General features: G+C 51.8%; 1 protein-coding gene across 3 annotated transcripts in view; it reads right to left on the reverse strand.

The window, feature by feature from the left end:
- CFAP221 (cilia and flagella associated protein 221) overlaps positions 1 to 14,383 on the reverse strand; it is a 39,358-nt gene that overhangs the window by 2,951 nt on the left and 22,024 nt on the right. For 2 of the 3 annotated variants that reach the window (XM_072122150.1, XM_072122152.1), the window contains 4 exons: positions 12,279 to 12,407; positions 12,100 to 12,191; positions 11,289 to 11,381; positions 10,633 to 10,728 (listed from right to left, as the gene is read on the reverse strand). In XM_072122150.1, coding sequence (XP_071978251.1) covers positions 10,633 to 10,728; positions 11,289 to 11,381; positions 12,100 to 12,191; positions 12,279 to 12,407 — 410 coding nt within the window. Of the gene's footprint in view, positions 1 to 1,154; positions 1,339 to 10,632; positions 10,729 to 11,288; positions 11,382 to 12,099; positions 12,192 to 12,278; positions 12,408 to 14,383 lie in introns of those variants that run through there. The other variant, XM_072122151.1, reaches the window with a different exon arrangement.

Genomic DNA, 14,383 nt, shown 5'->3' on the forward strand with positions numbered 1-14,383 from the left:
CTCTCCTGTGATGTCACACACTGAACTGCTGCTCCTCTCCTGTGATGTCACACACTGCTGCTCCTGTCCTGTGATGTCACACACTGCACTGCTGCTCCTCTCCTGTGATGTCACACACTGCACTGCTGCTCCTCTCCTGTAATGTCACACTGCACTGCTGCTCCTTTCCTGTGATGTCACACACTGCACTGCTGCTCCTCTCCTGTGATGTCACACACTGCACTGCTGCTCCTCTCCTGTGATGTCACACACTGCACTGCTGCTCCTCTCCTGTGATGTCACACACTGCACTGCTGCTCCTTTCCTGTGATGTCACACACTGAACTGCTGCTCCTCTCCTGTGATGTCACACACTGCACTGCTGCTCCTCTCCTGTGATGTCACACACTGAACTGCTGCTCCTCTCCTGTGATGTCACACACTGCACTGCTGCTCCTCTCCTGTGATGTCACACACTGAACTGCTGCTCCTCTCCTGTGATGTCACACACTGCACTGCTGCTCCTCTCCTGTGATGTCACACACTGAACTGCTGCTCCTCTCCTGTGATGTCACACACTGCACTGCTGCTCCTCTCCTGTGATGTCACACACTGCACTGCTGCTCCTCTCCTGTGATGTCACACACTGCACTGCTGCTCCTCTCCTGTGATGTCACACACTGCACTGCTGCTCCTCTCCTGTGATGTCACACACTGCACTGCTGCTCCTCTCCTGTGATGTCACACACTACACTGCTGCTCCTCTCCTGTGATGTCACACACTGCACTGCTGCTCCTCTCCTGTGATGTCACACACTGCACTGCTGCTCCTCTCCTGTGATGTCACACACTGCACTGCTGCTCCTCTCCTGTGATGTCACACACTGCACTGCTGCTCCTCTCCTGTGATGTCACACACTGCACTGCTGCTCCTCTCCTGTGATGTCACACACTGCACTGCTGCTCGTCTCCTGTGATGTCACACACTGCACTGCTGCTCCTCTCCTGTGATGTCACACACTGCACTGCTGCTCCTCTCCTGTGATGTCACACACTGCACTGCTGCTCCTCTCCTGTGATGTCACACACTGCACTGTTGCTCCTCTCCTGTGATGTCACACACTGCACTGTTGCTCCTCTCCTGTGATGTCACACACTGCACTGCTGCTCCTCTCCTGTGATGTCACACACTGCACTGCTGCTCCTCTCCTGTGATGTCACACACTGCACTGTTGCTCCTCTCCTGTGATGTCACACACTGCACTGTTGCTCCTCTCCTGTGATGTCACGCTAGGTCAATATAAAATACACAGGATATCTCCCATCTTGTCCTCCTGTTCGGCCGTTGTGACCTCCGACCTGTGAGGAGACGTTACATATATCGTCCGCTCCTTTCTCTCTGCCTCATTAATGAGTAACTGCAGAGTGGCGAATACCAGCAGCATCGGGCACCGGAGGCCTTGGCCATCACACACACAACAACTAATGGCCGTCATTAATAATCATAGCTATCAACATGAATGTTCTGCCTGTGAGAGAATATTGATCGCTGATTATGTAATGATATGTGCGGAGGTCTGGAATGTGCCCATCCCCCACCAGGAGCACAACGATACACAGTGTATACATTATGTATTATACCCCAGAGCTGCACTCACTATTCTGCTGCTGGTGCAGTCACTGTGTACATACATGACATTACTTATCCAGTACTGATCCTGAGTTACATCCTGTATTATACTCCAGAGCTGCACTCACTATTCTGCTGGAGGAGTCACTGTGTACATACATGACATTACTTATCCTGTACTGATCCTGAGTTACATCCTGTATTATACCCCAGAGCTGCACTCACTATTCTGCTGCTGGTGCAGTCACTGTGTACATACATGACATTACTTATCCAGTACTGATCCTGAGTTACATCCTGTATTATACTCCAGAGCTGCACTCACTATTCTGCTAGTGCAGTCACTGTGTACATACATGACATTACTTATCCTGTACTGATCCTGAGTTACATCCTGTATTATACTCCAGAGCTGCACTCACTATTCTGCTGCTGGTGCAGTCACTGTATACATACATGACATTACTTATCCTGTACTGATCCTGAGTTACATCCTGTATTATACCCCAGAGCTGCACTCACTATTCTGCTGCTGGTGCAGTCACTGTGTACATACATGACATTACTTATCCTGTACTGATCCTGAGTTACATCCTGTAAATCTTTTATTTTATATATAAAAATGAAAAACATTACAACAATAAACATAAATCAAGCCATAACTTCTGGCAAAATAAAACAATAATAATAATAACAAAACAATAATACAAACTAAAAGAGACTTACAAAAATCTCCTGGCCCAGCCACACACACACACCACACAATCAGCATTATAAAACAAAACCTTCACCCAATCCCACCACCTAATTTTTTTTTTTTTTTTTTTTATATATAACTTTTTATAATAATTTTTTTTTTTTTTATATATAACTTTTTATAATAATTTTTTTTTTTTTTTTCCCATAAATAACTAAAGAATACACAGCAAAAAAAGACAAACAGGAAATAAAAACATTAAATATAACTAACTAAATCCCACGCCCATCACCCTCCCACCCAGACACTGGTCTAACGTCCAAAGTTCGCGCTATATAGTCCAGACCAGTGCCCAGGATCATATTGTCCAAATCCCGTCCACCCCCCTCCCAACCTACACCCTAACACCAACACCCCAAAAACCAACCAAGCTATATACACATTAACTATAACTACATAAATACACACTGTTCACAAAATACAAACACATTAAACATATCAACATATAACAAACCAACCACATAAAGCCCAGGTTTGGCGCCTGCAAGCCCCTACATCACTATAACCTCAGATACAAAACAAAAATCTACAGTGTCAGCTTCAGCCCAACACCAGGAGCGGAGATGACAGACTAAGGGACACTAAAGGAGAACCCCCTCCAAAGGAGAGAGGCCCTCCCCGTGCCCAGCCTCTCATACTCCAGAGAGCGCACCTTCACCAGGTCACCCAGAATGTTCCTAACCACCTCATCCACCGGGAGGATTTTACGCTGCGTCGATACTAAGCACCGTGCGTTCCACGTGTGGTACCTGACCACTAGACTAACTAGGAATAACGTGCAGCGGTCCCGGCCACCCAGGCCTCTGAATGCTCCATAGGCCCACTCCGCATAGGAGAGACCGGCCAACCCGGGCCAATGGATGGAAGCGCCCACCCGGTTGTACACCTCTGTGTTAAAGGGGCACTGAAGCAGGAAGTGGTCCATGCTCTCCAGCAGGCCACCGCACTCCTCCCGGGGACAACCCCTTTCTTCAGAGCTCCTACACTTCAAGTTGTCCCTCACACACAGCTTTCCATGGAAGCAGCGCCAAGTCAAGTCCCAAACCTTCAAGGGGATCCTGATGGAATTCAAAAGACCTAAACCCACCCCAAGATCCCGACTTGGGCAATCCCTGAGGGCCAGAGGCTTCTGGAAATGGGTCAACAGAACCCTTTTGTCAAGGACTTTCCTCGACATGGTCCTGATCTTCCACATTCCCAGACCCCACCGGCGAATCACCTTCAGAACCGGGGTAGCGTAAGCCGGAAGATGCCCATGTGGTGTACGGAGATCCTTCACTTGCCCTCCTGTCTCCCATTCCTGGAAGAAAGGCCGAAACCATCCCCTGCAGGAGTATACCCACGGAGGAGCCCTCTCTTTCCAGAGGTTTGCGATATTGATCTTAAGAAAGGTATTCACTAGGAACACCACAGGGTTGACCATACACAACCCTCCTTGTCTCCTCGTGCGGTAAGTAACCTCCCTCTTGATTAGGTTCAGCCTATTCCCCCATAACAGCTGGAAGAACAGACTGTAGACCCGAGTCCAGAGGGGTTCTGGCAACATGCACACACTGCCCAGATATATCAGCAATGGGAGCAGGTAAGTTTTAATCAAGTTCACCCTTTCCCTGAGGGTCAAAGACCAACCCTTCCACTGGTCCACTTTCTGGGCGGCGATCTTAAGCCTGCCGTCCCAGTTTTGCATGGGGTAATCCCCCTGGCCAAATTCGATGCCGAGAACTTTGGCAGAGTCTTGGGGCCCTGGAAGAGTGTCCGGGAGATCAAAGCCTGGATCCCCTTCTCCCAGCCAGAGACTCTCACACTTATCCCGGTTGATCTTGGACCCAGAAGCCTCTGAGTAGCGGTCAACCTCTGACATCACCCATTGCGCCTCCCCTCTCGAGGACACAAAAACGGTGACATCATCAGCATACGCTACCACCCTTAGAGTGGCTTCCGGTGCCGCCTGGTCCATCCCGACCAGGTGCCGCCTGGTCCATCCCGCCTGGTCCATCCCTCCTAAGGAATGGGTCAATCGCGAACACGTATAGAAGTGGGCTCAGAGGACAACCCTGGCGAACACCAGACCCAACCTCAAAAGAGCGGCCAATCCAACCGTTCACAAGCGGGAAACTCTCTGCCCCTGCGTACAAAACCTTTAGCCAATTGACAAACTCCCCCGGCAGGCCATACCTCAGAAGGACAGACCAGAGGTACTCGTGGTTAACCCGATCAAACGCTTTTGCCTGATCCAAGGACAGCAAGTACCCCTTCCAGTTACCAGCCCCGCCCTGCTCCACTGCCTCCCGGACACAAAGCACAGCACTAAATGTACTGCGGCCTGGAACAGAGCAGTGCTGGGTCCCCGAAAGGAGCCGGGGCGCAAACTGCACCAGCCGATTAAACAGCACCTTTGCCAAAACCTTTCTGTCCGTATTGAGAAGCGCTATGGGACGCCAGTTCTCAATACGAGATCGGTCCTTACCCTTTGACAGGATGATCAGGGCTGACCTCCTCATTGACTTCGGCAGAGCGCCCGAGGAAAGACACTCATTGAATACCTCAGTCAAGAGGGGAACCAAGGCGTCCTTAAAGGTCTTATAAAACTCAGATGTTAAGCCATCCGGACCCGGCGATTTCTTGAGGGCGAGCCCTTCAATCGCCCGGCTGACTTCCTCTTCCCTGATCATCTCTGTCAAAACATCAAGAGAGGGGTCTACTCCTGGCTCAGGGACAGTTTCAGCCAGGAAATCCGACATCACATCCCGATCTAGATCCTTCCTGCCCAAGAGGTGCGAGTAGAAGGATCTGACGACCTCCAGAATCCCTGATCTGGACCTTTTCAGGGATCCCGTACTGTCAACCAGTCCCGTGACAACTTTACCATTCACTGACATCTTGCAGTTTCTGTATGGGTCGGGCGAGCGGTATTTCCCGTAATCCCTCTCAAAAACCAAAGATGCGTGTCTATCGTACTGACACCTCTTCAGCAAGGATTTCACTCTGGAGATGTCCTCACGACTACCTCCAGTCGAGACGAGATGCTCGAGTTTCCTCCTCAGGCCCTGATACAGGCGGTACCTGTCCAGGCTCCTGAGGCTCGAGAGCTGGCGGAAGAATCTCGCCACCCTTTTCTTGAGCATCTCCCACCACTCTGCCTTACTGCTACAAAGGCCCAGCAATGGTACCTGGCTCTGAAGAAAGTCCTCAAAGGATTGTCTTATCTCTGCTTCTTCCAGGAGAGACGAATTGAGCTTCCAGTAGCCTCTTCCCATCCGGGGGGTCTCTGTAACATTCAGAGAAAACAAAATTAGACAGTGGTCGGAGAACTCCACCTCAACAACGGACACTGCTGAAGAGATGGCTTCCTCCTTTAAATAAAACCTGTCTATTCTAGACCTGCAGCTACCCCTATAATAGGTGAACCCCGCGTGGCCTGGGGTGTGCCGGATGTGGACATCCACCAGGCGAGCCTCACTAGCTATGCTATTAAGAGCGACGCTATCATAAGTCAGCTTGTCTCTGGAACCTCCCCTATCCTGGGACCTCGTGACAGCATTGAAGTCCCCTCCAAAGACCACCTGCCGACTAGTAAAAAGGTAGGGCTCGATCCTCATAAAGAGACACTTCCTGTCCCACTTGGACTGGGGACCATAGATGTTAATTAGGCGCAGTTCTTGTCCCTTCATGAGGACATCCAGGATCAGGCACCTCCCCATTTCTAACTCAATAACTCGTCGGCATTCTACCGGCGCGGTAAAAAGGACCGCCACTCCGCTATACGGCTCGGCCGCAAGAGACCAATAGGAAGGCCCGTGTCTCCATTCCCTCTTAGCTTTAAACACGGCCGCCAAATCTGGCAGCCTGGTCTCCTGCAAAAATAAAATGTCGGCTTCAACACGGCCGAGAAAATCAAAGGCCGCAAATCTAGCCGCATCAGACTTAATGCTGGCAACATTAATGGACGCCAGCGTCAACGGAGTGGGTGCCGCCATCATGAGTGATTGAGTTAGACGGCTTTTTTCTTACTGCCTCCCTTCCCTCTACTGTCCTCTGAGGATGATCCCTTTTCCCTTTTACCTTCAGAATTGGGGCAGCTTCTCTTTAATGAGATTGTGGTGTCCATATTATTACTGGCCCCCAAGGACCCACCCGGACCACCCTCTCCTTCGTCCTTGTCTCCTGACTCTGAGTCAGTCTCCCACTCTGAGGACCCAGCTTCCCCAGAGGATAGAGACTCGGCGCCCCCTGCAGGCTGCTCCGCCGCCACCTCCAGAACCCCACCCTCAGCCTCTCTTCCCGAGGAGGCGATCTCATCGAGGGTGAGGAACCGGTTGGAAAGCTCAACCAGAGGGGAGGAAGTTTTCCCTTCCTTAGGTACCTTAGATACGCCGCGTTTTTTCTTTTTCTGCTTGCGCTTATTTTCTAGCCAAATCCTGTTATCCTCATCCATACTCTCATAATGGGAGGACGTGGAGGACATGGCACCTTTCTTGCGCTCCATCCTCCTGACCTCCTCATCCAACTCATCATCCCTCAGGGCCTCAGTAGCATGACCAGCCTCTGAGGAAGGACCAAGGGTCACCCCAGCAACCTGAGGCTTCCCCAGGTCTCTCCCTTTTTGTCTGGCCTCAAGCCGCCTCAACTGAGAAGGTGACTTATTCTTGCTTTTCTTCACAGGCCCCTCAGCTCCTCCACCTCTGCTGGTACCTTCCCCAGCAGAAGCAACCTCATGGCTCTCCTCCACTGGGGTCACAACCGCATTGGCAAAGGAGCGAGGACAACGGCTGAAAGGGTGACCGAGCTCACCACACAGGTTACACCTAATGTCCTTACAGGATGCAGCGAGATGACCTAGCCCACCACACAAAGCGCACTTCTGCACTTGGCAGCTGGCGCTAAAGTGTGTGGGGTCACCGCACCTGTGACAGACCTTCGGCTGCCCCTGGTAGAAAATCAGGATTCTGTCTCGCCCAAGAAAGGCTGAAGAGGGAATGTGGGCGACTGTGCCGCCTGAACACTTCAACTTCATCATGAAGGTCCAGGCCCCAGACCAAATGCCAAATTCATCGCGGTTTTTCTGAGGTACCTGTACAACCTCACCATAACGACTTAGCCAAGTCATGATGTCCATGCAAGAAAGTGACTCGTTACGGGTCAAAACGGTCACCTTCTTGACTGTGTTTTGGCGAGACACTGCTTGCACAGCAAAGTCTCGCCATGCGGGCTCGTTCTTTGCCAGCTCATAATTCGACCAGAAGAGCTCTAAGCCCTCCGGCCGAACAAAGCTGACATCGAACTCCGGAGTACCATAAGGATGTATCAGGGCAAAGATGTCACTAGCCCTGAAGTTCATCTTCAGGAGGAGCTCCACCACCCTTGACCTGGGTGGGCATGCGTCACTGCCCCTCCAGCGAAGACGAACCACATTCCTACGGGCAGCTCCGGGCCCGGTTGTGGGTAAAGACCATACAGTCTCTCCCCCCCTTTTCTCTTGGAAGGCTGCCAGGCCATGCCTGTCTGTCCAGAAGGACAGATCAACCTCTCTCCCCTCTACAGTGATTGACTTTTCCCCTCTCCTGAGAGCCTCCAGAAGACGCCTTTGCAAAACGCTGTTCCCAGAGCCAGGAGACAAGGAGTTAACCCCACTTGCCCCAGCGGTGACACTCGCATAGCTCCTTATGGGAGCGGCCACCACTGGGGGTGCAGATGGTCCAGCACTCACACCAGGATCCCCCTCAGCGCCATTCACCACCCCAACATTCACCACACTATGTAGAGTACTGCCTCGCTTCCTTGCATCACTCACACCAGCTGGGCCAGGAGGACCTGGGGTTGCCTCGGCGTCACTGGGCACTGGGGGTAGAGCCACCTCCATAGCTGATACAGCCTGAGAAGAGGCAGCTCCAACCCCGATCTTATTTGTGCCCTCTGCCTCATTGGCATTAACCCCTTGTTGTCCAGCAGTTTTTATGATGTTTGAGCATCGCTGCTCGATTGGTGGTAGAGGCCTCTTGTCCTTACAGACTCCAGACAGTTTTTTTGCCCCTTTTATGTCTTCAGAGTTTGATGCACCAATACAGAATAATACTTTTCCTGCGCTTTTCTCTGCAGGCTGCACGGGACGCTTGGGAGGCGCCGCACTACAAGCCCCAGCAGCCCCATCACGCTGCCGCTGCTCACCAGAGCAAGCAACAGCGCTAAGGGCCACAGGAGCCACCGCCACTGCCCCTGGCACTGGGCCACCCCCCCCTCCCACTAGGGGGCAGCGCACAGTACCAGGACCTGCTGGATCGCCCTCACTGTCCGGCCTTTCGGCCGATGCCTTCCCTGCACCATCCTTGCTACTACAAACAAGGCTGGTGCTCTGCGCCATGATGGAACGTGGCTTTGCACTCTCCCCGCACCCTGGCACCGAGTCCACTGCAGGATTCGTGCTGGGCTGGGCAACGGGGCCTACACGACAGGCTGGCACCGCTGCCCGCCCGGAGGGAACAGGGAGGGGACGAAACACCAGATTCACCTCCTGAGACGCCTTGGTCTTCTTGGGTCTCGTCTTCTTTCTCTTTAGGTCGTCATCTGGCATATCATCACCGAAGGAAAAGTTCTGGAGGTGAACTGGGGACTCAAGCTGACGGATCTGAGCCATTAGCGCCCCCCCCTGGCCGCTGTCATCACTTTCCTCCTCCAGGTTGGCAGAGCCGCAGCCTGATGGTAATGGCGCTTGCTCTGCAGGCAGCCTGTCGTGCGAGGCCTGCTGGTGTTGGTGCAGGCCACCAGACGGACACGGCAGGTCTTCCTCATCCTCCTCATCATCGCCATCATCCGCCTGGACCTGAAGCCCCTTCTGCTTTCTCAACTGCTCCTGGCGCATCTCCTCAAACCGGGCGTCATTCTCCAATTTTTCACGAAACGGACCGCTGTGCTCGCGGATTAGATGTCGCTTCTCCTGCAGAGCGGTGACCTCGGCTTTTAGTCTGTCTATGGTGTTAAGAAGATCAGACTTTTTCTTCTGTGTAGCCACCCCCGCTAGGGCCAAGGTCTCCCTTATCTCCTCCTGGAGCCTCCACAGCGCCTTGCCAGCTTCCTCGTACTCACGGAGGTGCTCAGCAATCCGGGAGCCATAGATGGTAGCAGACTCCCGGGCCTTAAGATCACCCCATGCTTTTTGCACACCCCCGTGAGCACCCAGCTTTTCAGCTGAACCACCCAGCTTTCCCGCACAGACACCCAGCTTTCCAGGAGGAGCACTTAGGCTGATGTCACTTGCCTTGATCTTCTGTGTTCCGGAGACCTTGCGGCTTCCCTGGGTCTTGGGGGTGGCAGCCGAGGTCACATCGCTGCGTCCTTGGCTCCGGGCAGATCTTCTTACCCCCTCCGATTTGGCCGGTAACTGGCTTCTCCTGCCCCCCGCCGGCCTGGTCCGGGAGACAGGAGCCTGGGACTTTCCTGCAGGATTCATCCCAGTGAACCCATTCCCTCCCTGGGGAGGAGAGAGCAGGCCTGGGTGGGTTGGGTTTGCTCCAGGTGGTGCAGGAGCTCAGCAGTAACAACCACACCCTCCAACAGCTCAGCACACAATGAGATGCACTCTCTATTCTGCTGCTGGTGCAGTCACTGTGTACATACATGACATTACTTATCCTGTACTGATCCTGAGTTACATCCTGTATTATACTCCAGAGCTGCACTCACTATTCTGCTGGAGGAGTCACTGTGTACATACATGACATTACTTATCCTGTACTGATCCTGAGTTACATCCTGTATTATACCCCAGAGCTGCACTCACTATTCTGCTGCTGGTGCAGTCACTGTGTACATACATGACATTACTTATCCTGTACTGATCCTGAGTTACATCCTGTATTATACTCCAGAGCTGCACTCACTATTCTGCTGGAGGAGTCACTGTGTACATACATGACATTACTTATCCTGTACTGATCCTGAGTTACATCCTGTATTATACCCCAGAGCTGCACTCACTATTCTGCTGCTGGTGCAGTCACTGTGTACATACATGACATTACTTATCCTGTACTGATACTGAGTTACATCCTGTATTATACTCCAGAGCTGCACTCACTATTCTGCTGCTGGTGCAGTCACTGTGTACATACATGACATTACTTATCCTGTACTGGTCCTGAGTTACATCCTGTATTATACTCCAGAGCTGCACTCACTATTCTGCTGCTGGTGCAGTCACTGTGTACATACATGACATTACTTATCCTGAGTTACATCCATACTTGACCACGCTGGGTTTAGTAATACTCACAGCTTCTCAAATGCAGCTCCGATCTCCAGTGTTGGGAATTCTGCCCTCAGCATGTCCAGTGTCAGTCGCACCTTTGCCTCTGTGTCATCTCCATCCCTTACAAAGAGAAATACAGAAGAAGCTAAATGCTTCAGTGATAATGATGTGATAACAGGGGCGTGGGGCTGCTGGGACTTGGGGGGACCAGGACGTGGCAGGGAGTGGCCGGAATGTGTCAGGGGGATAGATGGGGGACATCCAGGACGTGGCGGGGGGATGGTGAGGTGTGGATGTGGGTGCCGACCTCTTATCTGTGTTTGCTGTGATATCAGGTCCCTCCTATATCAGGGTGCACACAGCAGTGGAGTCCAGCACTTATTTACACATAGACATGGAATGGATGGGTGGTCTCACCACTCTTTATCACCATCTTCCATATGCCCCTGTGTTGCGGTCTCATGGATCCTCATGGATCCTCCATTTATATGAATGAGGTAGGGTCACCCCCTGCTCCTCCATTACTCTTCATGTCACCGCTCCATCACTGCACCCTGCTATCTCCTAGGTTTTGGTGTAATTAGGACCTGGGAGCAAAAACTGGTGTGTCCGGGTCCCAGGCCGCACCCATGTAATCCTACACGGTGGGGTGAAAGAAGACTTGGGGAGGGGCAGCTGACCTGGGGGCCACGTTCTCCTTGTCCTTTGCTGGTAAATCATTGAGAGCTGGGGGTGCGCTCTGAGGGAGCAGATCCAGGCTGAAGGGGTCACACCTGCAAACATCAACAGAGTCTGGTTATATAGGACCAACCCCCTCCCTGACTCGTCATGCAGACGAGAGAGCCCATGACTAATCATGCAGGCGAGGACCCCCCCCCCCCATGACTCACCATGCAGGCAGGACCCCCCTGTCATGAATCACCATGCAGGCAGTACCCCTATGATTCACCATGCAGGCAGGAGCCCCATGTCTCAATGCAGACGGGATCCCCCCATGACTCCCCATGCAGGCGGGAACATCCCATAACTCACCATGGAGGCAGAAGCCTCCCATGACTCACCATGCAGGCAGAAGCCTCCCATGACTCACCATGCAGGCGGGAACTCCCCATTACTCACCATGCAGGCGGGAGCCTCCCATGACTCACCATTCAGACAGGAGCCCCCCATGTCTCACCATGCAGATGGGAGCCCACCATGACTCACCATGCAGATGGGAGCCCACCATGACTCACCATGCAGACAGGAACCACCCCCCATGACTCACCATGCAGACAGGAACCACCCCATGACTCACCATGCAGGTGGGACCCCCTCCCCCGTGACTCACCATGCATGCAGAACCACCTCCCCTTCATGACTTATTATGCAGGCAGTACCCCCTATGGCTCACCATACAGGAAGGACCCCCATTACCATACTCACCATGCAGGCAGGACCCCCTCCCCCCATGACTCAACATGCAAGCAGGACTGCAATGTGGCCCCTTACCAGCGGGTGGTGCTGTCCCTAGACCCTGAAAGGGGGACACACAGGGAGGCAGCCGGGAACTTCTTCCAGGTCATGAATCCTCTAATGATTTCCTATAAATACAAAAAACAACCAGAGAGACAAAAAGCCCTAGCACCCCCCTCCTTCCCGCCTGCCACCCTTAGGAAAGCAGACGCTACCTTCCGATCCACGCCTCCTGCGCCCTCCTGCCGGCCCGGGTACTTGGACAGCGGGCACAGGTGGTGGTTCAGGTCGATTTCCGAGTAGGGGAGGGATCTCTTGAAGGCCACAATTCCAGGAGCCGGATTCTATAAGATGAAAGGGACACATTGATCCAAAGCCACAACAAAATGTGAAGTGGGCGGAGCGTCTAGTAGAGGGCGGGGTCAGTCTGCTGAAAGATGAGGTGTGTGATAGTCCTGCACCTGACCACACAGCGGAGAGGGCCTCAGTGTTTATGGACAGACTTCCCCTCACCCCGAGTTATTGGGGAGGCTCCCTATACACACAGCTCACCCGTTAGTGTCGGACTGACAGCTGCGAGCAAGGCTGGTAATAGCTGAAGAGTCCAGGAAAGACAAAAACAAACAAATATTTGACAAAAAACTTTCCAGAAAATGGAAATTCCCACTTACTGAATCAGTCCACATACCCTATATCATAGTAGAGAGGAGCCCTATAAAATAGTATACAGGAGCCCTCCCCCCTATATAATAGTATAGAGGAGCCCTCCCCCTATATAATAGTATACAGGAGCCCTCCCCCTATATAATAGTATACAGGAGCCCTCCCCCTATATAATAGTATACAGGAGCCCTCCCCCCTATATAATAGAATACAGGAGCCCTCCCCCTATATAATAGAATACAGGAGCCCTCCCCCTATATAATAGTATACAGGAGCCCTTCCCCCTATATAATAGAATACAGGAGCCCTCCCCCTATATAATAGTATACAGGAGCCCTCCCCCTATATAATAGTATACAGGAGCCCTCCCCCTATATAATAGCTTACAGGAGCCCTCCCCCTATATAATAGTATAGAGGAGCCCTCCCCCTATATAATAGTATACAGGAGCCCTCCCCCTATATAATAGTATACAGGAGCCCTCCCCCCTATATAATAGTATACAGGAGCCCTCCCCCTATATAATAGAATACAGGAGCCCTCCCCCTATATAATAGCTTACAGGAGCCCTCCCCCTATATAATAGCTTACAGGAGCCCTCCCCCTATATAATAGCTTACAGGAGCCCTCCCCCTATATAATAGAATACAGGAGCCCCCCTATAAAATAGTATAAAGGAGCCCTCCCCCCTATATAATAGTATAGAGAAGCCCTCCCCCTATATAATAGTATACAGGAGCCCTCCCCCTATATAATAGCTTACAGGAGCCCTCCCCCTATATAATATCTTACAGGAGCCCTCCCCCTATATAATAGCTTACAGGAGCCCTCCCCCCTATATAATAGTATAGAGGAGCCCCCCCCCCTATATAATAGTATAGAGGAGCCCTCCCCCTATATAATAGTATACAGGAGCCATCCCCCCTATATAATAGTATACAGGAGCCCTCCCCCCTATATAATAGAATACAGGAGCCCTCCCCCTATATAATAGTATACAGGAACCCTCCCCCTATATAATAGTATACAGGAGCCCTCCCCCTATATAATAGAATACAGGAGCCCTCCCCTATATAATAGAATACAGGAGCCCTCCCCCTTTATAATAGAATACAGGAGCCCCCCCCTATATAATAGTATACAGGAGCCCTCCCCCTATATAATAGCTTACAGGAGCCCTCCCCCTATATAATAGTATACAGGAACCCTCCCCCTATATAATAGCTTACAGGAGCCCTCCCCCTATATACTAGTATACAGGAGCCCCCCTATAAAATAGTATAGAGGAGCCCTCCCCCCTATATAATAGTATACAGGAGCCCTATCCCCTATATAACAGTATACAGGAGCCCCCCCCCCCCATATAATAGTATACAGGAGCCCTCCCCCTATATAATAGTATACAGGAGCCCTCCCTCTATATAATAGTATACAGGAGCCCTCCCCCTATATAATAGCTTACAGGAGCCCTCCCCCCTATATAATAGTATAGAGGAGCCCTCCCCCCTATATAATAGTATAGAGGAGCCCTCCCCCTATATAATAGTATACAGGAGCCCTCCCCCTATATAACAACTTACAGTAGCCCTCCCCCTATATAATAGTATACAGGAACCCTCCCCCTATATAATAGCTTACAGGAGCCCTCCCCCTATAT

Source organism: Engystomops pustulosus, chromosome 8, assembly GCF_040894005.1.
Source record: "Engystomops pustulosus chromosome 8, aEngPut4.maternal, whole genome shotgun sequence".
NCBI lineage: Eukaryota > Metazoa > Chordata > Amphibia > Anura > Leptodactylidae > Engystomops > Engystomops pustulosus.